The sequence below is a fragment of the Cyanistes caeruleus genome, chromosome Z (genome assembly GCF_971803275.1).
Source record: "Cyanistes caeruleus chromosome Z, bCyaCae1.hap1.1, whole genome shotgun sequence".
Taxonomy (NCBI): domain Eukaryota; kingdom Metazoa; phylum Chordata; class Aves; order Passeriformes; family Paridae; genus Cyanistes; species Cyanistes caeruleus.
Window position 1 is genome coordinate 79805041 of NC_141732.1, and position 27804 is coordinate 79832844.

Genomic DNA, 27804 nt, shown 5'->3' on the forward strand with positions numbered 1-27804 from the left:
TCAAGTCCCCAGTCACTGAATTGTCCTGGTGACAGGACCCCAATCCACATGTCCAATCCAAGCAATGAGCAACCCAAAAACCTTCCCAAGAGCCCAGAGTGGGGCTTCCAAGCCCCACCCCCAGCACTGAGGTTTGGAAGCCAACTCCTGGCCACCTCAGACATCCAACATGCGCCTCCTGTGGCCCCTGGCCACAAGGAAGTCCCAGAGGAGGATTCACCCCTCGGGAGCCCATCTCAGCAGGCGTGAGCAGCCTTGCCTGGCTAAGCCCAGCTCACTGGCATGCACACAACCCCAAAGACTTGGCCATTGTGTTGAGCGTTAAAATAACTGGGCTCTCTCCTGTTCTCCTCGCTGCGTGCCCCAGGGAACAGCTCGTTCTTGAGATTCTGCCCCAAATCAAGTGGTCACACTGAATAAAACACTGCATTTCATAAAGTGCTAGTTCCTTTCTGGCACAGGTATAATAACAACAAGGAAATACATGTTTTTGGTAAGACAATAAATTTGATGGGAGCAGCTGGACACCGAGTTTCCACGTTACATTCTTTTCTGATGGTTTTCCTCTAGAAGAAAATTTAAAAAAAAAACAACAAATCACAACCAAAATTGTTTATACAAGGGAAATCTTTCTGAAGCAGAAGGCAAAATCAAGTGTAAGATAGCCTGGGGCAACCTGGCACTCCCAGACAGGGCTTGGAAGAGCTCCGTGCTCAGCGCACGGTTACTTTTGAAACTTTTATTACACGCTTTCTCAGTCTGTAGGAAAAAAAACATTAATGCTGTTTCCATCCCCACACCCTAAGCACTATCTGCAGCTCCTCTGACTACTGGGTTTCTAAGGAGTGTCTGGGTAAATCAGTAAATGAAGTCGGAGTGAACAATGTGTCTGGCCCCAGATAAGGGCAGAGCAAAACTTGGGCAGCATCCAGTGACTGTCAAAGCCGGCAGGGAGAGGAACACCAATTGCCACCCACTGCTTTTCCTGGTACTCCTGTAGCCGGCATCCCCTGTGGGATGGGAGCACCCATGCAACCACCCACCCCAGCTCCTCAAGCATAAAGCCATGCAACCCTTCACTTCACACAAAACCTACCTTTTTTCCCCTCCGTCATCCCCATCAAAAAGATTTGCCTTCATCAATTCACCAAAGCCAATGTGTTGAAGAAAAAAATTACATCTCCCCCATGCTAGCAAAGCTCATTATTCATGGTGCTGCTTCTCAAGATGGTTTATAATTAGGGTGTATGAAAATGTCCTCAGCACCATGGAGGGGCTGGAGCGTGTCCAGGGCAGGGAACGGAGCTGGGGAAGGGGCTGGAGCCCCAGGAGCGGCTGAGGGAGCTGGGAAAGGGGCTCAGCCTGGAGAAAAGGAGGCTCAGGGGGCCCTTGTGGCTCTGCACAAGTCCCTGCCAGGAGGGGACAGTCAGGGGTGGGTCAGCTCCCAAGTGACAAGAGGAAATGGCCTCAAATTGTGCCAAGGCATGTTTAGGTTGGATATGGGGAAAATTCCTCCATGGAAAGGGATGTCCAGCCCTGGCACAGCTGCCCAGGGCAGTGGTGGAGTCCCCATCCCTGCAGAGGTTTAAAAGCCGTGTGGATGTGGCACCTGGGGACATGGGTCAGTGGTGGCTTTGGCAGTGCTGAGGGAATGGTTGGATTTGAGGGCTTTTCTAGCCTAAACCATTCCACCCCCAATTTCTTGCAAGCCAAACCCAGTACTTTCATACAGAAAATGTCTGGGTGTGGACTGTGACAATTAAAACATCTCAGAGACAACTTTGAGTCCAAAACCACTGCAGACCAATTAAGTCCCCACTGAACCCTGGAAATTATTTGCCCCTTTCCATATGAAATTAGCTCACTTTTGGTTTATTTTTTATCTTTTTTTTATCATCATTAATGGAAGGTTGAACAGGTCTCCTACACTATAAATGAGAAGAAAATGAAGTACTTCTAAGAAGGTGTGAAATAAGACCAGCAGAAGAAAGAGAAGAAAGGGTTGTGCCAGACCCCACCTTGATTCAAAATGACAACAGGAAACACTTAGTAAAAATATAATAGAAAAGATTGCAATGATTGCTTATTATAGGTGAGGAAAACTCTAATTTCAAGCATATTGAATTGAAAAATTTCCAGAAGAGTACTTGAAGGAAGCTTGTCTAATCAGAAAAATAAATGATCATCAAATATAAAGATTTTCATGGGGAAAATAAATTTTGCCAGAGTTTTGGGAGGGTTTTTTGGTTTGTGAATTTACACAATATTTTCCTTTCATACTTCAGTTTTTCAGGCTGATTTTAAACTTTCTAGTTGGAGTCTAGTAATCAACTTCAGTGAATACAGCTCTCTGAGAGCTAGAGGAAGATATTTTTGCAACGAGATTTGCTGCATCAGTCACATTTTTCAAAGGAAAATAATTTTCTTCCTCAAACATCCCTATTTCATTGCCAAACTCCGGTGGTAAAAAAAAAAAACCAAAAAAAACACAATTTTTTTTTTTTTACAGTTTGATTTTTGGTATGAAGTGGAACCCACAAAAATATTTTCTCCCCCCCACTAAATCTCACTGAAGATGCTTGCAAATGGGAAACTTGGGAAAGCCTGGGGAGGTTTCCTCCAAGGTGTCCATCCCACACACCCGCACGTGTTTCCATTTGCAGCGGTGCGTGGCCCCATTAACTCCACCATGGCAATAAAGTTAAACCTGGCCTAAGTGCTTCCAAATGCTGGCCTTATTTTAAAGGTGACAGAGTGCGGGGAAGGAAGAGATGTGAGCCCATAATCCTGACAAACACCTTCCTTGCTGGGGCACCAGCAGGGCAGAAGGGAATAGGATGGGGACACCACCCAACTTGTTTAAGGTCCCTGTGTCTGTGGCACAGAGATGAGCTGCTGGTTTTCCAGCTTTAAAGGAAACTGTGGACCTTAGGAAAGCGTGAATAGGTAGATATTTCCTTCCTAGCAGTCTCACACCCGGCAGACAAGGAGCAGTTTCCAGCAAGAGGGTGAATTACCACAGACTGGGCAGATTCGCTGGTCCAGGACGTGTCCATACACAAAGATATTGCTGCCACAATAACCTTACCCAAAAAAAAACCCCAAAAAGCTATGCAGGAAATCAGTGAAAACCAATGCTGATGAAGTGCTTTCCTTAAGCAATCTCAGTGATTTCATATTTGAAACCTTAATGGCTGTAATCCAGATTGATCCTGAGGGATCCCCAGTGCTTTGTTACGGAAAGCAAAAGTCAATGAGGCTGCATTGTCTCCAGCAGAAATACTGTCAATTATTCTACCCAGAGTCCTTCTCAAGGAACAGAAGCACAGCTGGATTTCTTTCAAGGAGCAGGGCTGGATGGAGCCAAGGTGATACTCAACAGGTGTAGGTATACATATATTTACACAATATATGTGCAACTGCACAGGATTTTTCTACATCATATGGCTCCTCTGAGAAACTGAAAGAGCTGTCCCTGTGACATCCCCTGACTGCCCCCCTGACCTGGAAATGCAGCCACCTGTGGCACCCCAGTGCTCCCAAATCTTTGGGGATCCATGGTTCCCAGTATTTCTTGGTCCCAAGCAGCTTCAGGGTAAGAGGAAGATCTCATGTTAGCAACATGGCAAAACTGCACGAACTTTAAATTAAACCTGTATTTTGTAGATGACACATGCCTGAAGGCAACATCCTGGTCAAAAAGATCTCAGAATGACTTAGATTGGTAGGGGCTTGCAAGGCCATTTCTTTCCAACCCTCCCTGGCATAGGTAGGTACACCTTCCACTAGAAGAGGTCACTTTACTTGCTTTTAATGCCTCAGTCCTCCCTTTCTCTTCACTGAGAGAGACAAATTTCGAGTCTTCAGTTTGTGTTGGTGCAGGACTGGGAGTGGGTGAGGGCAACTAAGAATAAAAGGTGACAAAATGAAATTTAAACACAAATGGATGTTAACAATAAAAGGCATGACATGGATCAAAGACCCTCTTTTATGAGCTTGATGGCTTGGTGCATAATTTTATTGGGGATACCTCTCATGCCCCAGGGCAGCTGAAACTGGGTGAGATGAAAGCCCCCAAGGAGGTTCAGATCACACAGAGCTTCTGAACATTCACTTTACGTGTGTCACCATCCCCAACACCAAAAGCCTTCCCCAGCACCTCAGAACAAATTTGAGATGGGTGGCAAAAACCCAAATACAGTCTGCTGTGGGATGGAAGGGAGGTGCTGGAGAGCATCTGCAAAGACTCAGATGCTACTGATGCTGTAGAGAGCAGCCTGACCTCCACTGCAATCACTTTAACCTCCCCGTGCAATTCACAGTCCCAGCTGCAATTTTCAAACGCTTTCTCTGCCTCGTAATTTTTCTCGGTGGGTTATTTTTCCTTTGCTCTCACACAAAATGAGCCACAGCTCCTTGCTGGGTCCACTCACACCATCCCACACATGGATGGGCCAAGGACAACCGAGCCAATGGCCCATCATAGCCAGCATTTCAGCCTCCAAGCGTTGGTAACCCTCTGCACAGATCACTTGCTTTCCTTCCCAAACTGGAAAGTTATCCTTACCCGGGAATAGGAAATCCCACAGAAGCTCCCTGATGTAGGTAGAAACAAATCTCTTTTGCTTTCAAAAGCTGTGGATCAGGCCACAGCTCCTTGCAGAACATCACGTTAATAGTGAGAGGCAAATGAACCATTTTACTTCTCCTAGCTGAAAGAAAAAATAAAAATGCAGCTGACCTGATTTACCTTTCTGATAACGTATTTAAAAAAATGTTCCCGGGCTCAGGACTTTGCCAGCCGAGATTTCAGACGGAATGAGACTGTTTATGTCATGACCACAACCTTCTGAAAAATGCCCCTTTAGATGGGAAAGCTCACAAGACCCTCAGGTATAATGATCTCAGCTATATCAATAACCACATTTCGGCAGATTCATTATCTGCTCCCCAGCCTGCCTGGCCACACAGCGAAGCGTTGCAGCAGGACGGAGCGAGAAAGGAAAACATTGAATTCAGCCCTTCTTCTCACAGAGAAAAAAAAATAAAAAAAAGAGAAAAAAAAAAATTGACATTGTGGGTCATTCTTTTCCTTAGCAAAAGCCATGCTTTTATTTCTGCTGCTTTCACACTGTACTCGGGAGGGAGGACCTGAGCTACACACAATATTGAACACAGCCACTCAATCCCCCTTCAGTGGGTGCAGGCAGATTTTTCTCAACAACTCCCATCTTTGCTCCCCAGGCAGCCTCAACCCTTGCCATCCAAACTTTACAGCAGAACTTTTTTTTTTTGCCTCTTCCCCTCACAACATTCACTCCATTATTCAACATTTTAACATCCATCACTCCATTATTCAAGGCTTTGACATCCATGGTAAATCTACTCATGCATTTCAGACCACACTTCACAGGAAATTTAGGCTACAAAACAAAGGTTTATTTCATATCAGTATTTTCAAGCAACAGGGACCGTTATGATCATGTATTTTCCCCTCCAGCTTCATATAAAATAAAATACTTTACCCAGTAATTTCTGCAGCAAGGATCTCATTCCTGCCTGCCCTCCAGCATTTAGAAGGAGAGGCAATCTTGTCTGGAAGATTTCAAATCAAGGGGGCTTGCCCTGATCCTTTGGCAACTGCTTCTAGAAGTTTATTAGTCTCATTATGAAAAAAATTTGCACTTGTTTCCTTTTTTTTTTTTTTTTTTTTGGCCTGGACATGTTTAGCTCTTGTTTCTGAGCATCTCATCACACCAACCCTTTTTCTGCTAAATAAAACATTTTGACTCTCTTCCCAAAGCTGAGATTTGAAGGGTACAATCCTGTAAGTATGAGAGCTTATCCCACAGTATCTCACAATAGAATCCCAGAATGGTTTGGGTTGGGAGGGACATTAAAACTCATCTCATCCCACCCTCTTGCCATGGGCAGGGACATCTTCCAGTGTCCCAGGCTGCTCCAAGCCCTGTCCAGCCTGGCCTTGGACACTGCAGGGATGCAGGGGCAGCCCCAGCTGCTCTGGGCACCCTGTGCCAGGGCCTGCCCACCCTCCCAGCCAGCAATTCCTTGCCAATATCCCAGCTGGGCCTGCCCTCTGGCACTGGCAAGCCATTGCCTGGGTGCTGGCCCTGCAGGCCTTGTCCCCAGTCCCTGGGCAGCTCTCCTGGAGCCCCTTTAGACCCTGCCAGGGGCTCTCAGCTCTCCCTGGAGCCTGAATACTTGTGCAGGGGAGCAGCCCCAGCTCTCCCAGGCTGCCTCCAGAGCACAGGGGCTCCAGACCTTGGATGCTTGATGGTCTCCTCTGGGCTCATTCCAGCAGCTCCACATTCTCCTCATGCTGGGTGTCCCAGAGCTGGACACAGGACTCCAGGTGGGGTCTCACCAGGGTGAAGTAGAAGGCCCTGGAAGATCTCTGCCCCACCACTGACTGCATCACTGACTGCATCTGCCTCCCCTGCCACAAGATGTGGGACTTATTATTGCAACAACCCACAGCTGGGGAAAAAGGAGGAAATGAAAATGGCAAAGGTAAGATGGGAGGAAAAACCAGCAGCTCTGTCTTAGATCAGGGGAGAGAGCGAGCATCCACAAATTGTGAGAGAGATGAGGGCTTGTACATCCATGGATGACCAACCTAAAATTAGCATGGCAGCATGGAGATGGGGGTTGACAGGTTGACATGCAGAATGGTCACAACTCAAAAGGATCTCAAAGTTTTGGGGGAATATCTCATCTTTTCTGGAAGAGCTGATGGTTTTGGATCTCTTGGAGGTGGCTCTGCAAATTCCTAACTCCTCCTTAATGAATGCAAAGCAATGGAGGGCAGAGAGAGGAATTTTCTGGTCCTCAGGCCTCTTCCAGAGTCCTACACTGTGTCAAACCAAGGAATAGCCCTCCCAGCAGTGGAAGCAGAGCAGCAGAGACTGCTGCTCTGTGCAGAGTCACAGAGCAAAGCACGCAACATGTTCGGCTGCATACGGGAAGGGACGGCGAGCAATCCGGGCAATATTATAATGCCTTTGTATAAATCAGCAGTGCAGCCTCACACGGGGAGGAAAGTAATGATGCAGAAAAGGCAAGAAGTGTTCAATCAATATTTCTGCTCCGCATCTGGAAAGAAAGCAGGATGAGGTGCTTGTATCACATGAAGAGGATGAAGTACTTTCCAGTCCATTAGTAACCAAGGAGGTTGTTAAACAGCATCTACCAGTGATAAACAATTTTGAATTATCAGGCCTGGATAACTTGCTCCCAGGAGTCCTCCAACAGCTGGCTGGGAAGCTCTCTGGCCTGCTGATGTTAATTTTTAATAAATCTTGGAATACCAGGGAAGATCCAGATGGATGGAAGCATGCAAATATTGCACTGATCTGCTAAAGGGGCGAGTGGGATGGCCTGATGAACAGGTTGGCTTGCCTGCCATCAGTCATGGGTAAAATAATGGGAACCCTCCCGAGAGTCACCTAGAAGAGGAATTAAAGGATGGAAATACAGCTCATGTTTGTCAGAGAGGTTCTGCGGCCAACACACCATGTCAAACAAAGCTGATTTCGTCCTCTGAGTAGACTACAAGTTTGGTTAATAAAGATAATTGCTTAGAGATAATATACATATGCTTTTGTACAGTTGATTTACTAGGGCGTGGCAGGTTGATTATAAAATGAGCACCTCATTTCAAGAATAAAGCACATCTGCAGGGGATTCAGAGGGGATCCCATCAAATAGATGTCAAAGGGGTATCAGGCTGTTTCCAGGGGGCTTTCACAAGGCTGAATCCCAGCTCTAATATTCAGCACTTTCTTATCTGGAAGCAAATACAACATCACTGCTGATAAATCAGCTATGTACTAGACAAACAGGAGAGGCCAAGCCATCTGAGCAGTGCTGGAGATGATGACAGCTCAGCATCTGGCTGGGGTCATTACTGCACCTCAGAAAGGAAGGGGACAGTCAAGGAAAAGCAGAGGAGGATGCTCAGAACCAGGACAGTGATGCTGTAGCAGGTGGTGGTGGGGTGGTGGCCACTTACTCCCAGGGAGATGCAGACCCCAGGCTCAACAGGAGGGCAGAAGGTTGGATGTCACACATTCCTAGGGACTTCTTGGAGTGGGTTTTAAGAGGTAAATCAGAGCCTGGGATGAGGGAGGTTGGGATGAATGACTCCATACTGCAAGACTTTCCATCTGGGGCTGGATACTACCTAGGAAAGGATGCATGATCCAGACCAGCCCTTTCCACACTTTATTCTGACACTGACCTTAGTGACCCTGAGGAAATCACCTAAAGCTTGAGGCAGCTTTTTCTAACAGGAATATCCCATCTGGCCTTCCCTATCCCTGAGCTATATCTGTCCCTTGGGAAAACACTCAACGCATGGGCATGATCCCCCCGAAGGGAAATGCAGAGGTTCCAGAGGCATGGAGTGACACCCCTGCAGGCAGCCCAAACACCTGGACACCTAGGTCTTGTCTGCTGCTCCAGACCCCAAACTCTAGCTAAAAGAAAAGGTCCTTAGAAACCTTTAGCAAGCCCACATGCTCAAACAACCCTACGTGAAGCAGCTTTTCTGCATCATGGTTACACCAGAATCACACTACCCTTAGCACCCTCTTCACAATTCAATTCCATTTTACTTTGGTTTACTTCTACTCTTCCATCCTAGAAAACCAGAGGTTATTCACATGGGGCACATGGTGCTTAGGAAAAGCTGCTCACTCATCGTGGCCAGCCAACATCTATCCCTTGCTTGGGTGGGTTATGGAGAGATGTGGGGCTCAGAAAATTCATGTGAGACTGCATTTCCCTGCGTTCAGAGCAGAAGAGGGCCCTGCAGGAGAGAGAAGGGTGCATGCCCACCAGCTCATGTGTGCTCCTCACTCTCATCCCTGGGGCAGGTTCATGTCTTTGGTCTTCAGAATATCACAGGTCTTCAGTGATTCGGACACACCATGCCAGGTCACAGGAGAAGTTTCTTGCCCAGCCTTCACCTGTGTCTTCCTCTGGGTCTGGATGGGCAGTCTGATACCTCCTCTTCTTCCTGCTGCTTCTACAGTTTCCTTGGAAGGGGCCAGACCTGCTCAGTCATGCCAAAGATGAGAGGAAACCTCTTCATCTCAAGAGCCAAGAAAGTCCTGAGCAATGTCATGACCACATCAAGGTTAGGCACCCTCACTGGACCTCATGGAGGTCCCTGGAGCAGCAAGGACTGGGAGAAGAGTCCCACACTGGACTGGCACTGTGGCATTTCTCCTGGAGAGTGATGTTTGTTCCCTGACCCCAGCCTGAACCAAGCTCAGAGATTGCTTACTTCCACATGCACCAACGTAGCAAAAGTGGGTGACCCTGTGAAACAGCCTCACAGAAAAGCTGGAAAAATTTTAATCTCATGCCTTTCCACCCTCCTGAATCCAATTCAAGGAAAAATTTAACTTCCAGCCTATTTTTTTGTCAGGATTTGCAGAGGGCTTCTTAACATGGTACCTGTCCTAAACATTGAATTTCCCATGGGAACTGGAGATGAAATCTGGCTAAGGGCCAGGCTGGCCTCATCTTTCCATTTGACTCTGCCACTAACTAGTGATGGAGAACCTGCTGCTCACAGTGTTCCTCAAGGGATCCTCTGACTGCTCCTGCTCCAGGGACAGAATGAGGTCAACAATTGAAATCCCCAATGTTTAACCCAAACAGGCCCCATCCATCAACACCTGAGCAGTGGATTAGAATACATTGTTATTGCTGAAGGTGAATTGAAGGGATGAGGCATTAAATCAAAAGTCTTACCTAATGCTAGACATTACAAAATGTTTCAACCTTTGCCAAACAGGAAAAAAAAAAAAAAAAAAAAAAAAAAAAAAAAAAAAAAAAGGCCAGTTTGTCTTAAAATCACTGAATGCAAACCAACAGAGTTTTGGTGAGGTGATCCAAACCAAAGGTAAAGCCTTCTCCAAGAGCACTGCAGCCACCTTGCTGGGCTGCCTAGAGGCAAGGTGAAAAATAGGTGCCCATCCAAAAACAACTCTGGGGTCTCACCTAAAAATGCCACCAGGAGATGCAGCAGGAACCAATCAAAGACCTTAGACACAGGATTATCTTCCTTGTTATGGCTTCCACTACCCAAACTGTCAGGAGCTCACAGGAAACTTCATCTCCCCAAAGAGCCACTAATTGTGATTTCCTCTTCTTTCTCTCCTGAATGCATTTGCCTCCAGAACCTCTCCAGAAACACTCAAGGTCAGGTTTGACTCAGCCTCGAGCAACCTCTTCTAGTGCAAGGTGTTGGAATGAGTTAAGCTTTAAGGTCCTTTACAACCCAAACCATTCTGGGATCCTGTGACTTTGTGCACTAAATGGGAGATAGCACCAGCACGGCATCACTCCTGAGCATGCCTTTAAGTATCTGTGCTTGGCAGGTGAGAGCCCTGCCAGGGAATGCCCCACTGCCTTGCCTGCCTCCCACCTTCTCTTCCTCCCCTGCTCTGCACCCAAGAGCAGGCAGGCTGAGGAGCAGAGTGCAGCCACAAGTGCTCCAATCCCTCCATGAAAGGCATTGCCTCTACTCCCACCTTCCTCCTCGCCTCCAACGCAGGTCCCTGGGACAGGGTGTTTTTCCTCCACCCCAGATAATGCCTGATGAGGCAGAACATCCCCCCCCTGCTCCACTCAAGCCTGAGGGAGGGTGCAGCCAGAGTAAATTACTTAGAAGAGAAGGGGGAAAAAAAAGTAAAATTAAATAACCGCAGCAGACAAAGGCTTCTTGTCTTAAAACCCTTACTCAGCCAGCACATCGGGCAGGTTGGCACCATGCTCAGGTGGTGCTGTCTAGGCAGGGGCTTTGCTGGGGTTGCTCTGAGAACCCCATTGTAGCACATCCCCCCCAAATTCAGCAGCAGGGACCCCCAGTGTTCACCCAGACACCCAGATTTTAGCAGGTGGGTAAAACTCAAGATTTCATATTTAGGGAAATGTGTAAGACCCAAAAGGTTTGGCTCTGACTGCTCTAGCAGGACATCATTTTTTCAACAGGCTGAACTTGTAATTGCATGTTTTTCTCCCCTATATTAAAAATAAAAAAAAAAAAAAAAAAAAAAAAGAGGAGGAGGAGGAGTAGAATGGACTAATTTATCAAGTGCAGCCAAACACTAAACTGGACTCAGTCCGTGACACTTTGCATAATGGAATTCCAGTTTGTCCTCCTAAGTGATTCTCATTTTAATGAGCCCTTTTGCTCCAGCAGTAGTTTGTAGCCCCCACAATTTCTCAGGTCCTTCTGTGTTTTAATTTGATTTTTAAAAATTTCCAGTGTAATATTTTTATTAACAAAAAGAAAAAAGGAAAACAGCTTGCTTCCCTCTTGGCTTACATGGGAGCAGGTAATGAATCTCTGAGCGCAGGAGTTGTCTCAGCTTTTATCTCCCTGGCCTTGCTGTTCCCAAACCTACTTATTTAAAAAACTCCCCCATGATGAGATAATGGGAACAGAGAAAGTCGGCAAAGAAACAAAGAGGCAATCAGTATCTTTACAGAAGCAGGGGAGCACCATGATTTCCACCTGTTCTCCTCCTGCTGGGACAGGTCTTTAGGTCAAGATACCGTAAATGAGAAGAAGTCGCTTCAGGGAGTGCAATCATGAGAGATGTGCTCTACATCAGAAAGCTGTTTTGCAGAGCCTGGTCTGGTTAAAGGCTCCTCCATTCGGGTTGTGCTCAGCTTGCCGTGGAAGTGGTGGCAGCCCAGACCTTGCAGCCCTGGGCTGGATGGGCCAGGTTAGCCGGGGGTAACTTACATCCAAATTCCATCTGCTCCAGGCCAGGCAGGGGGTCCTGCCTGTGTGTGGTGGGTGCCTGGGGAAGGGCAGCGAGGCTCTGATCCTATAGCAAACCTGTGAGGGCCAGAATTGTCCCCCCATCAGCCACAACACAGCCAGGGGTGAGGGGACTGCCAGGCCACTTCAACACAACTTCTGACCCATCCAAAGCCATGCTTACACCACCTGGAGCTTCCTTGAGCTAGAAGGTGCAGTGGGTGCTGTGAAAACCTTTACAAAGCTCAGCAAAGTAGAAGCAAAATCTGTGCCAGCATCTTCCCTTGCCCACCTCTGAACACCACCACCATGGGCTCATGGTGGGGACAGCACCCCCTCAGTCCAGAGCAAGCCCTGTCCCAGCTGAAGGATGGAGCAGAGATGGTGAAACAGTCAGGAGGAGGGAATGAGAGGTGGTGGGGGCCCCACACACCCACTCCCCCATGTGAGCCTATTGAGTCTAATTAACAGGGAGGACTTTGTTCTGCAGCTGGGTGGGATGTGGGTGGGAGATGCAGAATCCTGACCCTTTCAGGCAAGGAAAGTAACAGGCTCTGCAGGGGCTTGCTGCCTAAGCTAGGTTAGGGTTGGGGTGACATTCAGGACAGGGTGACCCAACTGGTCACCCCCTTTCAGGTTCCCTCCCCAGCACTGCAGGGCTGTGGGAGAAAAGAGCCACCACACACTTAAGAGAGAGGTCAGAAAAGCAGCATCTCCAGGCCACACGGTTTCACTGGGATACAGGACAGAGAAGAGTTTATAATCAAGAGTATCCGAAAGGGAGGCTTGGCTTAAAAACCTGCAAAACCTCAGCAAACCCAGTTAAAACATCAGCCTAACCAGGCTCAGCACAGCTCTCCCTTTCAGACTGGGGAAACAAAGGTTACAGGTTTATACACTAATTTATTTCTACCCATTTAACAAATTAATGTGTCCCTCCTATCCCCCTTCCCTGGAGTAGCCGGCTCTGCAGCTCAGAGTCAGTGAAACTCCTACTCCCCAAAGCCTGGGAGATACACTTGACCTTCATTACTGCCCTGCTTTAATTTCTGGCCTCCCTTTTGCTAACCCTCCCCGATGGAGCCCTGCCAGGCTTTCTCCCTCCCTGGGGACCATCCTTGCTGCTATTTTGCTTGGGTTTTAATCACCTTCTACTTTGATGTCTCCAATCTTTCACAGCCTTCCCCTGTGCTCTGCCATCTCACCGGCCTTTTTGGGAGTACCAGATGGACCAGCCAGATTACTCTTAGGAAATACCTACTCTTTTCTTGGTTTGTTCCCTACCCTGGGAAAAGCTTCAAAGCTGCTCTCTCTCCCTGCTGGCAGGAGTCCTCAGAGAAAAGCTCTGTGGACAAGGCCAGCAATCTCAGAGTCCCAGAATGGTTTGGGTTGGAAGGGACATTAAAGCTCATCCAGTTCCACCCTCCTGCCATGGGCAGGGACACCTTCCACTGTCCCAGGCTGCTCCAAACCTCATCCAGCCTGGCCTTGGACACTGCAGGGATCCAGGGGCAGCCACAGCTGCTCTGGGCACCCTGTGCCAGGGCCTCACCGTCCTGACAGGGAAGAATTTATTCCCAATTACAAAACTACCTCTGCCCTCTGGCATTCCCTGTGTCCTGTCCCTCCATCCCTCATCCCCAGTCCCTGGGCAGCTCTCCTGAAACCCCTTTAGGCCCTGCCAGGGGCTCTGAGCTCTCCCTGAAGTCTTCTCCAGGCTGAACTCTCCAACTCTGTATGTCCAAGCAGCTTGGCATTATGGCTTTAGGTCCCATCCAGGCTTCACCAGTTGCCCTAAATAGCCCAGCATCCACAGACTGATACACCAAACCCCAGCTGTGCTTCCAAGGAGGAACTCCTCTCAACTCCAACAAGCTCAAGATTGTTTTAAACCCCTGAATAAAGAGTAATCACTCTTCCAGGTCTCACTTACAGCTCTTGTTTTCATTACCATTCCCAAACAACATCCTAGGCTTATCTGAGTGTTAAATTCCCAGCTTTGGAGGCATCCCCTTGGCAGCCACTTTCACACACTCAGCCCAAGGGGAAAACATTTTCTCATGGACACAGCTGTTTCCTTAAACAGCCCCTGTGTTACGAGATAGGGAGATCAGACAGTGTACTTTCTCTGGCCACTCATTAGCTAAGAGATCCCCTTTTCTCTGCCTCTGCTTGGCTCTAAGCCTCCCCGACAGCTTTTTCCAGCCTCTCTCTCGGTGATTTTTTCCTCTGGCTGGTAATTGTTCTCATTGCCCTTGGCTCACAGATGGTCCTCGGAGAGCTCACAGCTGATGTGGTGCCAGCTCTGCTCCATTCCAGCTGCTAAAGGGCATCAGGAGACCAGCTACCACTGCACAGAGACCTTTCCTCTGCTCCATCTGCCCTTCCACACCCAGGAAACTGCTGCAAAAGGTTTTTCTCACCAGAGCTGCCACAGCTGGGCCATGTCTCGGCCCCATCCCAGCATCTGGGTCACCCTCCAGCCCCTCTGCCCCCGACACTAAGCCTCCCCATTCCAGCTCCCTACCCACCCTTCCTTCTTGACAGTCTCTCCTGACATGCAGCTGAGTCACTTCCCCTTCTCCACACCTTTCCTTCAAGTGTTCCCATCCCCTTTGGGCTTGGGAGCACCCCTGCAGTCCAATCCCAGCAAACCTCTCCCACAGAGGGGGGCAGCCTCTGGGATGAAATCCTTTATGCTGAGGGTGACAAAACACCAGCAGGAGTTTCCCTTGGGAAACCTGTGCCAGAGCAGCTGGGGCTGCCCCTGGATCCCTGGAAGTGTCCAAGGCCAGGCTGGACAGGGCTTGGAGCAGCCTGGGACAGTGGAAGGTGTCCCTGCCCATGACAGGGGGTGGGATGAGATGAACTCTGAAGTCCCTTCCAACCCAAACCAAACCTGGGCTCCACGGGGACAAACTGGGACTGCCACCCAGGCAGGAGGGATGTGAGTGGAAGAAAACAAGGGGGGAGAAAAACACGGCAGAGCAGAGAGAAGGTGAAAGGAGGTCTTATTTTTCACTAAGCCAAGTTGTTTTTGGAGGCACAGACACTGGGTTCATTCATGAAGCAGCTAAGTGCAGGGTTTTCAACGGAAACAATGAATTAACAAGGATGAGCAGCAACAGGATAAATGACCTTTTTCCTGCCTCTCAAAGTGTCCTGTTTCTTTCCTAACCAAGCAGCCAACAGCTCATTTAGCTTCAAGACACTCAGCCCCAGCGACCTGGTGCCTCTAGAGAAGTCCAAGGGCTTAGAGAGGAGCTTTCCACAGAGGAACCTCCTTCCCTGTGGCTCCACACCCTTCCCACTCAAAACTGTGGGAGCTGGGGGTTACAGGGGACTCCACACGGAACTGGGGATGTGAAGCATGCAGGCTGCCAGCCAGCAAGGCAACAGCCCCATGGCTAAGCCAAGGCACCATGGAATGAAGCTACATCACAGGAATTCCAGACTGGAAATCAGGAACAGGCTCTTCACCCAGAGGTGGTCAGGCACTGGAACAGGCTCCCCAGGGCTGTGGTCATGGCCCCAAGCCTGACTGAGTTCAAGGAGAATTTGGATGATGATTTTATGTTTAGACAGTCCTGCAAGGAGAGGGGAATTTGGACTCAATTTTGGTTCCTTGCAATTTAGAATCACAGAATTGTTCAGATTGGAAAAGCCCTTTAAGACTATGGAGTCCAACCATTCCCCAGCACTGCCCATGTCCCCAAGTGGCACATCCACATGGCTTTTAAATCCCTCCAGGGATGGGGACTCCACCACTGCCAGGCTGGACAGCCCTTTCCATGAAGGAATCTTCCCTAATATGCAACCTAAATCTCCCCCAGCTGTCCCATCCTGGCAGGGACTTGTGCAGAGCCACAGGGGCCCCCTGAGCCTCCTTTTCTCCAGGCTGAGCCCCTTTCCCAGCTCCCTCAGCCACTCCTGGGGCTCCAGCCCCCTCCCCAGCTCCATTCCCTGCCCTGGACACACATAAGATATTCTATGATACTCATGATTCTAAGATCCATGCTCTGAACATCAAGCCACTGGGACCCAACTGAATCCACCCATGGGAAAAAGATCCCAGTCCACTGAGAACCCAGTACCTTTCACTAGTGTGCAATTTCTCCTCAAAGGCTCAGAAGGAAAGTGGTTTGACTTGCAGTTTCTGCTATCTCAAAATCTATCAGAGGGATACACTACCCTATGCTAACATAACGGATTAAAGCAGAAGATAAAATGCTGTTCCATTATCTATTTATTAAAAGCACCACTTGAACTGCTTTTATTCAGTGTACATCTCCCAGCAAAGAGGCACTCCTTGACAGTGTAAATCAGCGAGCAATTGTGTTTTAACAGCCTTTAGAATGGCATTTCCCCATGCTTTTAGACAGAGTATCAGACAGAAAACCTCTTCCAAAACTCACTTATCGTAACAGGCGAGATCACAGAGCTCTTTACTGCTCCTCTACCACCAAGACAAATACAAAATGGGCTTCTAAAACTCACAAAGCAGAGATCATTCCCATTTCTGGTGCATGAATATCCTTAATGATGGGACAAAATAAATAATTTTGTTACCAGGGGAGAACTGTGCAGCTCCCACTGACAGATGGGACTCCTGGTAGGCGATGAAATGCAGGCTGCAGCTCCTAGCCCAACGATGCCACCTCTGTGGTAGCTGTGGGTTCTGTGGGAATCAGCTCTTACACAGCCAGAAAGGATGAAGCCACTTTGAATCTAGCAGTTCTCTGAGCAAAAAGGGAAGAAATTATGCCAAACTTTCAGCAAAAGATTTCAGGTGTGAATATAGCAATACATGTGAACTGCACAACAAAAGGGAGGTTGTTGGATTCCCTCTGCTTCACCAGAATAAATTAGGCTTTTTGCTTGGTTGAGGATATTTTTCCATGCCAAGAAACATTCCCCCTTACTTTCTGCCAGGCTCTACTGCTTTGGTATTCTAATTTTATTTACAAAGTGTTTCAGTAAAGAAAAATGGAGCAAGAGCATTCATGAGCAGGTTGGATTTCAAATGAAATGCTGGTGGAAGACAAGCACAGCAAGCTTCACCCTGAGCTGCGTAAGTCAGCAGAGTCTCCACTGTGGACATGAGCAAATGTCAGATCTGGTCAGGGGAGAGGGAAAGGGATGTAGCCACATGCACGGGGAAGAATACCCATGATCTAGAAACTGTGTGAGTGGATGGATGGATGGATGGATGATGGATGGATGGATGATGGATGGATGGATGGATGGATGGATGGATGGATGGATGGATGGAGGGATGGAGGGATGGATGATGGATGGATGGATGGATGGATGGATGGATGGATGGATGGATGGAAGGATGGATGGACGATGGATGGATGGATGGATGGATGATGGATGGATGGATGGATGGATGGATGGATGATGGATGGATGGATGGATGGATGGATGGATGGATGGATGGATGATGGATGGATGGATGGATGGATGGAAGGATGGATGGATGGACGATGGATGGATGGATGGATGGATGGATGGATGGATGGACAGATCCTGACCACACTGCTGCTGTCAGAAGGACTTCAGCACTGCAGCAGACTCAATGCTGATGTTGATGTCATTGTTCCTTCCTTTCCTGTGGCCACCTGCATTTTATCACCTGCTGCAGGTGAACTGGGACATTGCCTTGCTGGGAACACCCAGGCCCCAGCCATCCCACCTGCAAGAACACCCCTCCTTGGGGTGGTTACCCAGCCCCATGCACCCCAAACTTCTGGACGCTTTTACACAAGCTAAATTCTGACAGGGCTGACAAACCTGAAAGATCATTTCACACCACAATCACTTCAAATTCAGCCTGCAACCTCCCTGGCAGGATCTCCCTTCAGCACAGCAGCCCCAAACAGGAGCTGACAGTGCTTTGCAACCTTTTGAACCAGCACTCAGGTCCCCTGGGTACTGAGGGGAGGGTTTCTCTCAACAGCGTGTAAGCTCCCTGGCTCTGACAGCCCTGCTCTTGGGCTGCCTGGGAGGGGACCAGCATCCCATCCCCTGCATTCAGCAGTGTGAAAGGTCACTGGGGAAGGTGCACTTGTCACCAGGAATAAACTGTGACGCTGAAGTTGTCTCACGTCTTCTCTCTGGGAGGACGGAGCCAGCTGAAGTCAGAGAAAGTCTCTCCTGGTGTCGGTGGGGTTTGGATCTGTCCTGGAGCAGTGAGCAGAAATGCCAAGCAGCAAGGGGTGAAACCTCTCCTAAATGGCATGGGTTGTCAGCTGGCATGGAGGGAGCCCCAGGGGACACCCAGGGCAGGTCGCTTCACACCGAGGTGCCAACCACTGCAGCCCAAATATCTCCTTAACATAAGTCTCCCCATTACCATAAAGCTTGGGCAATGCCAGCTTCACAGTCAGGTTAAATAAATCCCTTCCCTTTGCTTCCCCTGACAGCACATCTTATCCAGAGCTGTTCTGAGACAAGAGCCACCAGCAGACCAGGGAGAATTGTGTCTGAGGGTCCAGCTCAGGAGAGCATGACTAATTCCCTGTGCTCCTGAAGTGTTAAAGCTTCCCAGATGAACCTCATAGTTTTCCACATTTTACTACCTTTATCTGTCACAGAATGATCTTAGAGAAGATTTTTTTTCTCTCTGCAATGGGTAGCAATGCAGAAGGAAAACGACAGCAAGGGTGACCCACATGGAAGAGAAGAAAACTTCACCTGATCTGCTGGGAGGAAGAAACCAGGACCAGCCAGCAGTAACGCCTTACCTGGTTTTCCTGGCTCAGCAATGTCCTAGGAACCAGCTCATGGGTCACAGACGCCCTGAATAAGGTATACTGCAAGGGAAAAGATCCTGCCATGCTCTGCTTGAAGCCCAGGAAAAAGCAGCACAGCCCAGTGTGGTGATCAGCAAGGCCACCCTCTCAGCTGGCAGCACTGGCAGGCAGAGGCTGCCACAGGCAGGGGTGTCACCACATAAAGGGCTGTCAAGTCCATGTCCAGCCCCTCTGCTCCTCCCTGAAATGTGGGTCAAGCCACAAGGTGACAGCCAGTGCTAAGGGGACCATCCCTGCACACCGAGGTGCTTCCAGCACTGTATCAAAAACTAAAGACAAGCAATAAAAATTAAAAGAGAAGTAATATGGATCATAAAACCCAAGCACAAGACTAAAAAGTCCCCAGACACAGATGTATCGTTAAGACAGGGCATGGAACTCCCCTGGCAGCACTGCCAGGCTTCCTTTCCATGAGAAATTATCCTGGTTTCTGATCACTGTTTTGTCAAGGATGGGTCAGGCTTTTGTGCCCTGGCTCTCCAGTGCTAAGGGAAAAAGGTGGTGGAAAGGAGACTTGTGTGTCACCCCTGTACACCACTTCTTGTGCCTCACCCACCCACTGGGCTTTGTGGCTGAGACCATCAGTGCCTTAAACCAACTGCACACACCCTGGTCAGGAAGGATGCTACGGAGAAATGCTAAGCAGATCCACAGAACCATGGGATGTCTTGGGCTAAAAAGGAATTATTAAAGGCCATCTAGTCCAACCCCCTCCCCATGGGCCAGGGTGCTCCAAGTCCCTTCCAACACGGCCACAGATGGGGCATCCACTGCCTCTCTGATAACTGGTAACTAAAATAACTGGCCCCAGCCTAACAAGGCTGCTGGGTCGAGCTCTGATAAAAGAAAACATTATTTTGTTAAAAGTTCTCCTTCCCCCAATCTTGCAATGACTGGTAACTCACAGGCATCCTCCGCCATCCCAATATCCCACTGTTTTCCCACTACAGAAGGTGCCTCTGAAATAGGAGCCAAAGCCCCACACAGGAAGCTTTATGGGGGTACAAGTCCAGATTCAAATCTTTTGGACACAAAGCTGAGGTTTTAATCATCTCTGATAACTGGGGGGGGAAAAAAAAGTAGGAAACTCACTGCCCCCACCACCACTGCCCATCATTTCCATCCCCCACTGGTCCAGCCCTTCTGGCACATTAACATACCCTTCTTCTTGTAAATATTGCCTGAACACTCCTGCCTGCCCTCCTGCCCTCAATTAATCATGGCCTGGGGGAGAAGCAGGTAAGGAAGCACTCAAATTTAACTGATCTCCACAGATGGTGAAAACAGCTCAATGAGACAAGCACAGACAGAGAGTATGGGCAAGGGCAAGGCAACCAGGACAGCAGAGCCCCTAATGCCCAAACATCCTTTCCCAGCTGTCCTCATCTCCAAAAACTTCATGGGATTTGAAGAAACTTTTCATGCCACAAGGTCTGATTCTCTGCTCTGAAGCAGATTATCCTTGCAAACAAAACCTCTCCTCTCCTGAGTCCCAGAGCCATCAGGCCTCTCCCACCAGTCTCAATGGGGTGGATGTCTCACCAGCCACTCCCATCTCATGACACGAGGCAGAGCTTGAGCCCACACAAGCTCCCAAATCCCATGGGAGCCCTGGAGACCACTGCATTAGGAATCAGTGCATCTCAGAAGCAGCAATGGAAGGAAACCTCTGGAAAGGCCAGGCTGGATGGAGACTTGGAGCAACCGGGTCTAGCGGAAGGTGTCCTTGCCCATGGCAGAGGGTTTGGAACTAGACGAGCTTTAAGGTCCTCTTCAACTTAAACCATTCTGTGACTCTACAATAAATATCTCAGGCTCCAAACAGCACTTCCAGCACCCACAGGGATGTCAGAAACACAACTGGTACCTTCAGCAGGGTGCCCAGCTCTCAGTTCCAGCTGCAAGGAGCCACAGGTCACCAGCAGAGCAGCCTCGGCTTTACACAAAGGTATTTTTGCTGGAACAAAAGCAAAGGCCACAGAAATAGGTTGATTTTTTCTTTCCCCTCTTTTTCCTATGATATGACTAAACTCCACGAGCAGGTAGTGCCTGGGCATCCTGCAAGCATCCTGCAAGCAATGCTTTCAACATGAAGGAACAAAAGGCTGCGGTGGGGAGGAGAATGGTGGGAAACCTTGCGGGCTCCCGAGATTCATTTGAGACCTGGTGTTTGCAGCACAGGCTGTATTTCATCTTTTCATAAGTAACTCTTACCAGGAAACATTACAAAAAAGGGGGCATTTCAAGGCAGAAAAGTTGGTCGCCAAACGTAATTTTATTTTATTTTTTAAACCTTTTGTTAGCGACTCTTCTGGGGAGCAAATCCAGCAGAGGCAATACAGTGCAGCGTGCACTCCTAAATTAGTTTCCAGGCACTTGGGATGCTTTATTATTCATTTCCTCCAAATATTAGGTAATGCCTTTCACCCCTTTCAAAGTCTATACGAGGGGTCTTTGATGCATTGTGGGACTTGAAAGTTTCAGGTCTAAAGAAGCATTTCTTTTAAGTCCTCCCTTTTATCAAGCATATTCTGTTCTGTTCGCTGTAATGCACACAATGGCATGAGAGTCCTGACCTGCTTCATGTCTGATGAGTTGAAATCTCAGATGCATAGGATAAAACAGCCATTCCTAGCAATACAGCTTAAACACTTAGGGCTCTATTCAGGCAAATATTACCCAGGGGTCTGCCACGCCGCTGAAAAGCTGCAGAAATTGGCTCCGTAGACGGCTGACCAATTCAGCAGTGAGAAATGACCCCGCCACATTAACTCCCCTTTTCATTTCACCCTGGGCGAGCCGGGGTCTGGAGGTAAGCGCAGCAGAAGGCGAGAGCCGGCTGAAGCCAGATTCATTTTCTTTATATAAAGTATTTTTGTGTGCGTGTGTGACCATGAATGTCATTATGCGGATCTGCAAAAGAAGGAAAGTAATGACATTAGGGCACAGGCACCGGAATCAGGGAGGTTTTTGTCTTATGGTGACACTGGAGCGCTGTCATGTCTTCTGGACAAGCAGAATTTGTAGGCTTTAAAACACTGCAAATGTCTTAGAAAAGCAGGTCTCTGCCTCTGCTGAAGGTATGTGGACTTTGCTGGATCACTTTACACCCTCCAGCATCAGTCTCCTCCAGGTGTTAACCAGAATTGATACCTCTTGTTCCACAATAATTTACCCTGTTCCATAATAAATTACCCTGTTTATAGGTTTTTTTCGCCCTGTTTTTTTTCTTCTTTATACTGAAAGCTCACTTAAGACATGGCTCCTGTCCAACAATATACTGGACCCAGGGCAGGGATGCAGAGTGAAACTTATTATTGCAAAAGCAAACATATTTCAGTACAAAATATCATGGTTTTGTCCTTTAGACAATCACACAGACATATTTTTATAGAAGTACCAGGTAGCTATTTTAGGATATTAATCTCCTCTGATCAATCTCCTCTTTACAAGTTAGAACTAGGAAAAAAATTTTAAAGGGCAATCTGGAAATGCAAGGGTAAAAATTCATGTACAAGCTGGAGAGTTCCTGCATGGGCTGAATCTGATGGAATTTGCCTTGCATGCTTTTTACCCTAGGAGCAAAAGATGTCTCTAGAACAAGTCAGAAAACAAGTGCTCAGACTATATGGGAAGATATTTGTAAGAGACAGGTCCTGTTTTTCTGACTCCTCTTGCCTGCCCCAGTGCTGCACCCTGGTATGACCTGCAACACCATCCTATCAGCCTGAGACAAGCCTTGATAATCCAAACATTTCTCCAGGAAAAAACATTTCTTAAGCTATATAGAAAGGAATAAGTTCACCTTGCATGAGTAAAACCCAGCTACATCTTTCCTGATACTGGCAAAACATCCAGCAGCACCTCCTGTGAAATGGGAATATATGCACCTGCAGGCCCTGGCCCTGGTGTGTGTGATTCTAGGATTAGCTCTAAAAGCAAATCAGACACACAAGGATGTAATCTCCAAACCCATCCACCTCCCCCAGAATGCTGCAGACCTGGAGAGATGAGCACAAGCCTAATTTTTGAAGGATGCTGAACATCTCTCTCACAGCTTGCATGGCAGTAGCAGCAAAAGGTCCAAAAAATAATATAACAAAGACTGGACAGGACTTTGAGTTACCTAGTCTAGTTGAAGATGTCCCTGCTTATTGCAGGGGGGTTGGACAAGATGTCTTTTAAAGGTCTCATACAACTCATACTATTGTATTGTATTGTATTGTATTGTATTGTATTGTATTGTATTCTATTCTATTCTATTCTATTCTATTCTATTCTATTCTATTCTATTCTATTCTATTCTATTCTCAGCTCTCATATTACCCACTGCATAGGAGGCTTTTTAGGAGGCTTTTTAGGAGCCCTCTGAAGCATCCTTACTAAATTACCATCAGGACATACATGGTTTGTGCCCCACATGTGAATGGTGCATTGCTGGTTGCCAGAGGGCAGCTGACAAGTCACCATTGTGCATGCTACAAATCCTCTGAGCTGATAAGAAAACTCAAACAATGAGAAGATTTATCTGTTTGCAGGTGGAAATCCTTTCAGTCAAGACAACAGTTTTATTCATTTTGAGGTAAATGAAGAGTTTTTGCTTGGGGACCCCATCAGGAGCAGAGGCAGCACAAGGATGGGACCCATCACTCACCAGTCAGCAGAAAGATGCTGATGGGGTTGTCTGCACAAATTTTTAAGGAGCCTGAAACAGCTCCTTTGAGAAAGGGAGACAGAAGAAAAGAAGCAAAACTGCAGGAGGAACAAAATCTATTTGTAAACCCCAGGCAGAATTGACACAAGGCAGCTGGCACAGAAGTGCAGAGATGATAATGGAGCCTGATGGATAGTTCACAGGATTATCAGATACCCTCCAACTCAAATATGCTGAGGAACCAATTATTTAATGCTAAAGAGAGTGCAAACAGATGTTTAATAAGCTGGATCACTTCAGGATTGTTGGAGCTCAAGGGGCCAAACCCCCACTGGTGTAAGTCTGGAAAGCCAGCATGATGAAATACCTGATGCTTCAGATACACACTGGCCCTCCCAGTCATCACCATCTCTGCCAGGAGACTGGGGGGCATGGAGGGGAAACACAGCTGGAATTTGGGAGCAGATGAGTGCAAGAGGCCCCCGGGCTGGGGAAGCACGTTCACCACCACCGGGAAATAGCACCCGTATCTGCAGCCAGTAGCTTTGCTGACTGCCCTGTTTACAGGAGAACGGGTTGCTCTTCTCAGGAACAGTCTGGGTTTATTTTATAGCTGATTGCAGAGAGGCAGAAGGGAGGCTCTAGGAGGTGTGGGAGACAGAAAGGAGTTTAGTCTGCACTGCAGGCACTGATTAGAACCTGTTTTGGAGTCAGGGATGATTCCTGTGAACAAAGCAGCCCTTCTCAAGCTCTTCTGCTGGCAGGGGTGTTGGGGGAAAGCAGAGTCTCAGCACCCTCCCTGGCTGCCTTGTCAGGAGGTGACCCTGCAGATACACCATCCCCTCACCTGGGCTGCTCTTCCAGCCAAAGAAGAGGGACAGACTTCTGTTCATCCTCGCATGCTGCCCAAACTAGATCAGATGTAATGGGATAAAAACTTCTCCACTAACTATAAAGGGCCCCTGAATTTTTAAATGTCTGAAGATTGTTTCCTGAAACCACAGTGTGTAAATTTCTCCCTTCATCTACACTCCAGCTGTACTATAGGAGCTGAGATGTGTCTTAAAAATCTGCACCTCCCCATGATCCAACCTCCACTAGCACTGCTCCTGTAGTCCAGGCTACAGCAGAGATGGAAGAATAGATGTAAGAAAGAAATTCTTTATGATGAGGGTGGGCAGGCCCTGGCACAGAGTGCCCAGAGCAGCTGTGGCTGCCCCCGGATCCCCTGACATGTCCAAGGCCAGGTTGGATGGGGCTTGGAGCAACCTGGGATAGTGGAAGGTGGGGTTGGAATTCCCCCCACCACAGCAGGGGGTTGGAATGAAATGAGCTTTAAAGCCTCCTTCCAACCCAAACCACTGTTCTACAATTCTGCGATAGCCCAGCAACGAGATGCTCCTCACCACCCATCACATAATCACAGAGGAAATTTGCACAGGAGTAATTTGGTCCTTGAGGGATGGGAACCTGTGGGGGCTCACAGCATGGCTCTGCTGAGGGTCTGGCCAGTGTAAACTAGGAAGTTGCTCACGACAAGACTGTGATAAAAACCCCAGCCTCCCACCTGACACAAAGCAAAATATCTCAGCTCAAAAACATCAGCTCAGGGTCTGGCTCTGGCATATCTGAACCAGCTCAGATGATAAAAAAGGATTCTCCTTTCTTGCTGTTCAAGACCTCTAGGCAAACATCCAAGTCACAGCCTCCTGTGTGACAGCTGCAGAAAACAGGTCTGGAGAGGACCTTGAAATGCCACCCAGATCACAGCCCCATGACTGGGTCTGGACGGGGCCAAGCACAACAACAGCCAAAAGCACTCCAAGCATTAACAAATATTGTTGCTTGGTGCACTCCTGTGCAGCTGCCAGTGTATCTGCCGCCTGCTCCTTCCAGCACTCAGCACTGAGAACACACATATTGATGAGAGCATCTTCCACGGATTTACAGGAAGAGCAATTAGAGGTTTGGTCGTTGATGACAGCAGAGAACCGTGGTGGTGCTGGTGGTAAAGATGATTTGTGCTGATCCATTAACACAGCAAACTCCCTCCCCTCCCACAGGAAATCTCAGTAACTGAAGGGCAGATCAGAACCCCAAGACCCCAGAAAGGTACCAGGACAACCACATCGTTCTCCCCAGTCTGCATCCTGCTTGCCAGCTCTCCCCACAAAGCTCACCCTGTGTGTACTCACCAGTACCCTTGGTTTTGTTTCAAAATGGTGATGCTCCTTTCGCTCCTCTGACCATCTCCTAAGGAAAAACAGAGAGCAAAAAAACACAAAACATAACCCCTCATCAGATCCAGGACTGATTATGTGGTTCAGAAAGGTCAGCTCTGGAGAAGTCTCTGCCGGGACGATGAGAAAACACGGAGCCAGGCCTGCTCCTGCTCTCGCACCACACGTGCTCCCACGGTCAGTTCCTCTGCTCATCACCCTTCCCTGTATCACAACATCACCTAGCAACACCGTGCCACGGAGGTGCAAGCCCACCCCATCCTCCCACTGTATCACATCTCCAGTGACAGCTGGGAGATGAACACCCCGGGAACGGATCACACCGGAGCAGCTTTGGGCTCCTTCGCCCATCCCACCCCAGATAAACATTACACTTTGGCCCCTTGGGATGATCAGCTTCCCAGGGCTTCCTACACCCATAGTTCAGGTACCAGTGGCAGCTCAGTAGTACCTGCAGTACAAATCCAGTACAAACCCACAACAAATCCACATTCCACAAGTGCTGGGGTGCAGAGATGGAAGGTGTATGACCAGCATCCTCCCAACTCTGCCCATAAAAGTTCCCTGCCCCTCTTAGCCTGGCAAAATCTGTTGGAGAAATGGAGCTCTACAGAAGCTCCTGGCCACCACTTGCACTTCTAAATGATGGAGACAGGGGGCTGGCATTTCCAGAAGCTGACACCTCCATGTAGGTGGGCAGGACTCAGGGCTGACGAAGGAGATGGGCAGAAGGATGTTTTGGGGTGCTTTACTCCACTTCAGAACAATCTCAAGGTGTGAGATCCCCACCAGCAGACAGACACCGTATCAATAGGGTCCCCTAGGACAATTTGGGGGGCTAGCCCACACCTTCTCCTCCATGAGGACAGAGAGGAAGACCAGTGTGGCTACTACAACACTGGGAACATATGATGCAGTAGTGCTCAACTGGAAAATGCTCCTGTGGCTCAGCAGTCAGGTGAAAAAGCATTATCTGCATGCCAAATAAGCCATAACCTGGGGTATTTTCCCTAAAATGGCACCACCAGCTCACATCTGTCCTTGAACCTGGGTTTGTACCTGAGTCCTGGCCAGGGTCAAGAGGTTCCCTCCTACTCATGGAAGCTGCAAGGGGAACAGGATCTCTCTGCCAAGGAACAGCCACTCAGTGTGTGCAGTCTCCATTTTACATGAAAAGCTTGAAACCAAGGCAAGGAGACACTTGTCATGGGGAAGCTGGAGATGGAGATTCTGTCTTCCCAGGTTCCCCAAGAGGCTCCTGACTGGATCAATCACTCAAGCATCTCTTTCTCTTCTCCAGGCAGCCCTTGAATGTTTTTACTACTGCAGGCTCCACCAGCACTATTTCCTCATGACACAGGGAAGCAACTGGGATCCCTCTCACAGCTTTCAGACAGAGCTACCGATCTTGATTCAGCCTTTATGAGATTCTCATTTCAATATTGTCATGGGAAAGCATCAACAATATTTTCCAAGTCCAGCTGATACCTGGATGACTATCCCAAGATGGAGAAACCAACAGGCTCTGACCAGCCTACCCAATCTATTACACTGGTAAATTACTGCTCTGCACATACACTCAAGGAACAGAGCAAAACCATGAAGGGTAACCTTTGTGATGGCCTCTCATTCTCCTTCTCATGTGTCTACAACCACCAGCCCGAGGATATTTAGGCAGTCTGAGGACATTCAGGCAGTAGGCAATGCATGGAGCACATGTGAGGTACAGAACGTAGTGGCTGCAGACGAGCCCCAGGGCCATGATCAGCCCTGAGAACAGGACTTCCCTGCAGCAAATGTGTCCACTTGGCTCCAAGAGCATGCAGCTGCTGTGACTCTCCAGCATGACCTCCTTCCTCAGCCAGGGCCCTGTTCAGATCATTAACCTACAAGGAGCCACCACTGTCGAGGACTAATGGCTTGTTTGCCACTCAACAGCCAAAAGCGATCAGCAAGGGGGCAAAGAGTTTAATGCAGGCCACTGTCAACATGCCCACATTGGGCCAACACCACCATCTTTGTTCAGGGCAAAATTCACAGGGGAAGCTGCAAAAATCCTGCAATGGATCCTGGCTTCATGGCAGAGTTCATGAGCTCTGCTTGGGTCAATGCACAACCTCCCCTCAGCACCAGGGCAGAAGCTGGCACCACATTTCCTTTGAGGGGTGTTGGGCTTCAGCTCTAACTTCTACATAAAGTCTCCTTCTCTCCACAGGCCTTTCACTGCAGCTGCTCCTGAGAGCAAGTAGAGTTCAGCTGGCAGTGCAACACCTCATTGTAGGCAGGTGG

At 48.4% G+C, this 27804-nt stretch overlaps 1 protein-coding gene and 1 long non-coding RNA gene across 9 annotated transcripts in view; both read right to left on the bottom strand.

Moving 5' to 3' along the window:
- The window catches only part of ZBTB7C (zinc finger and BTB domain containing 7C), a 150448-nt gene that overhangs the window by 48887 nt on the left and 73757 nt on the right, over positions 1 to 27804 (bottom strand). For 4 of the 8 annotated variants that reach the window (XM_086870079.1, XM_086870081.1, XM_086870082.1 and 1 more), the window contains one exon: positions 25471 to 25528. The exons of the other annotated variants lie outside the window; for them this stretch is intronic. In XM_086870079.1, coding sequence (XP_086726205.1) covers positions 25471 to 25528 — 58 coding nt within the window. The remainder of the gene's footprint in view (positions 1 to 25470; positions 25529 to 27804) is intronic. 8 annotated transcript variants of the gene reach the window in all.
- LOC147648623 (uncharacterized) lies at positions 20878 to 22480 on the bottom strand. Its single transcript, XR_015281222.1, has 2 exons — positions 22427 to 22480; positions 20878 to 21534 (listed from the first exon to the last, which is right to left on the bottom strand). It is a non-coding gene; the product is annotated as an uncharacterized LOC147648623 (long non-coding RNA).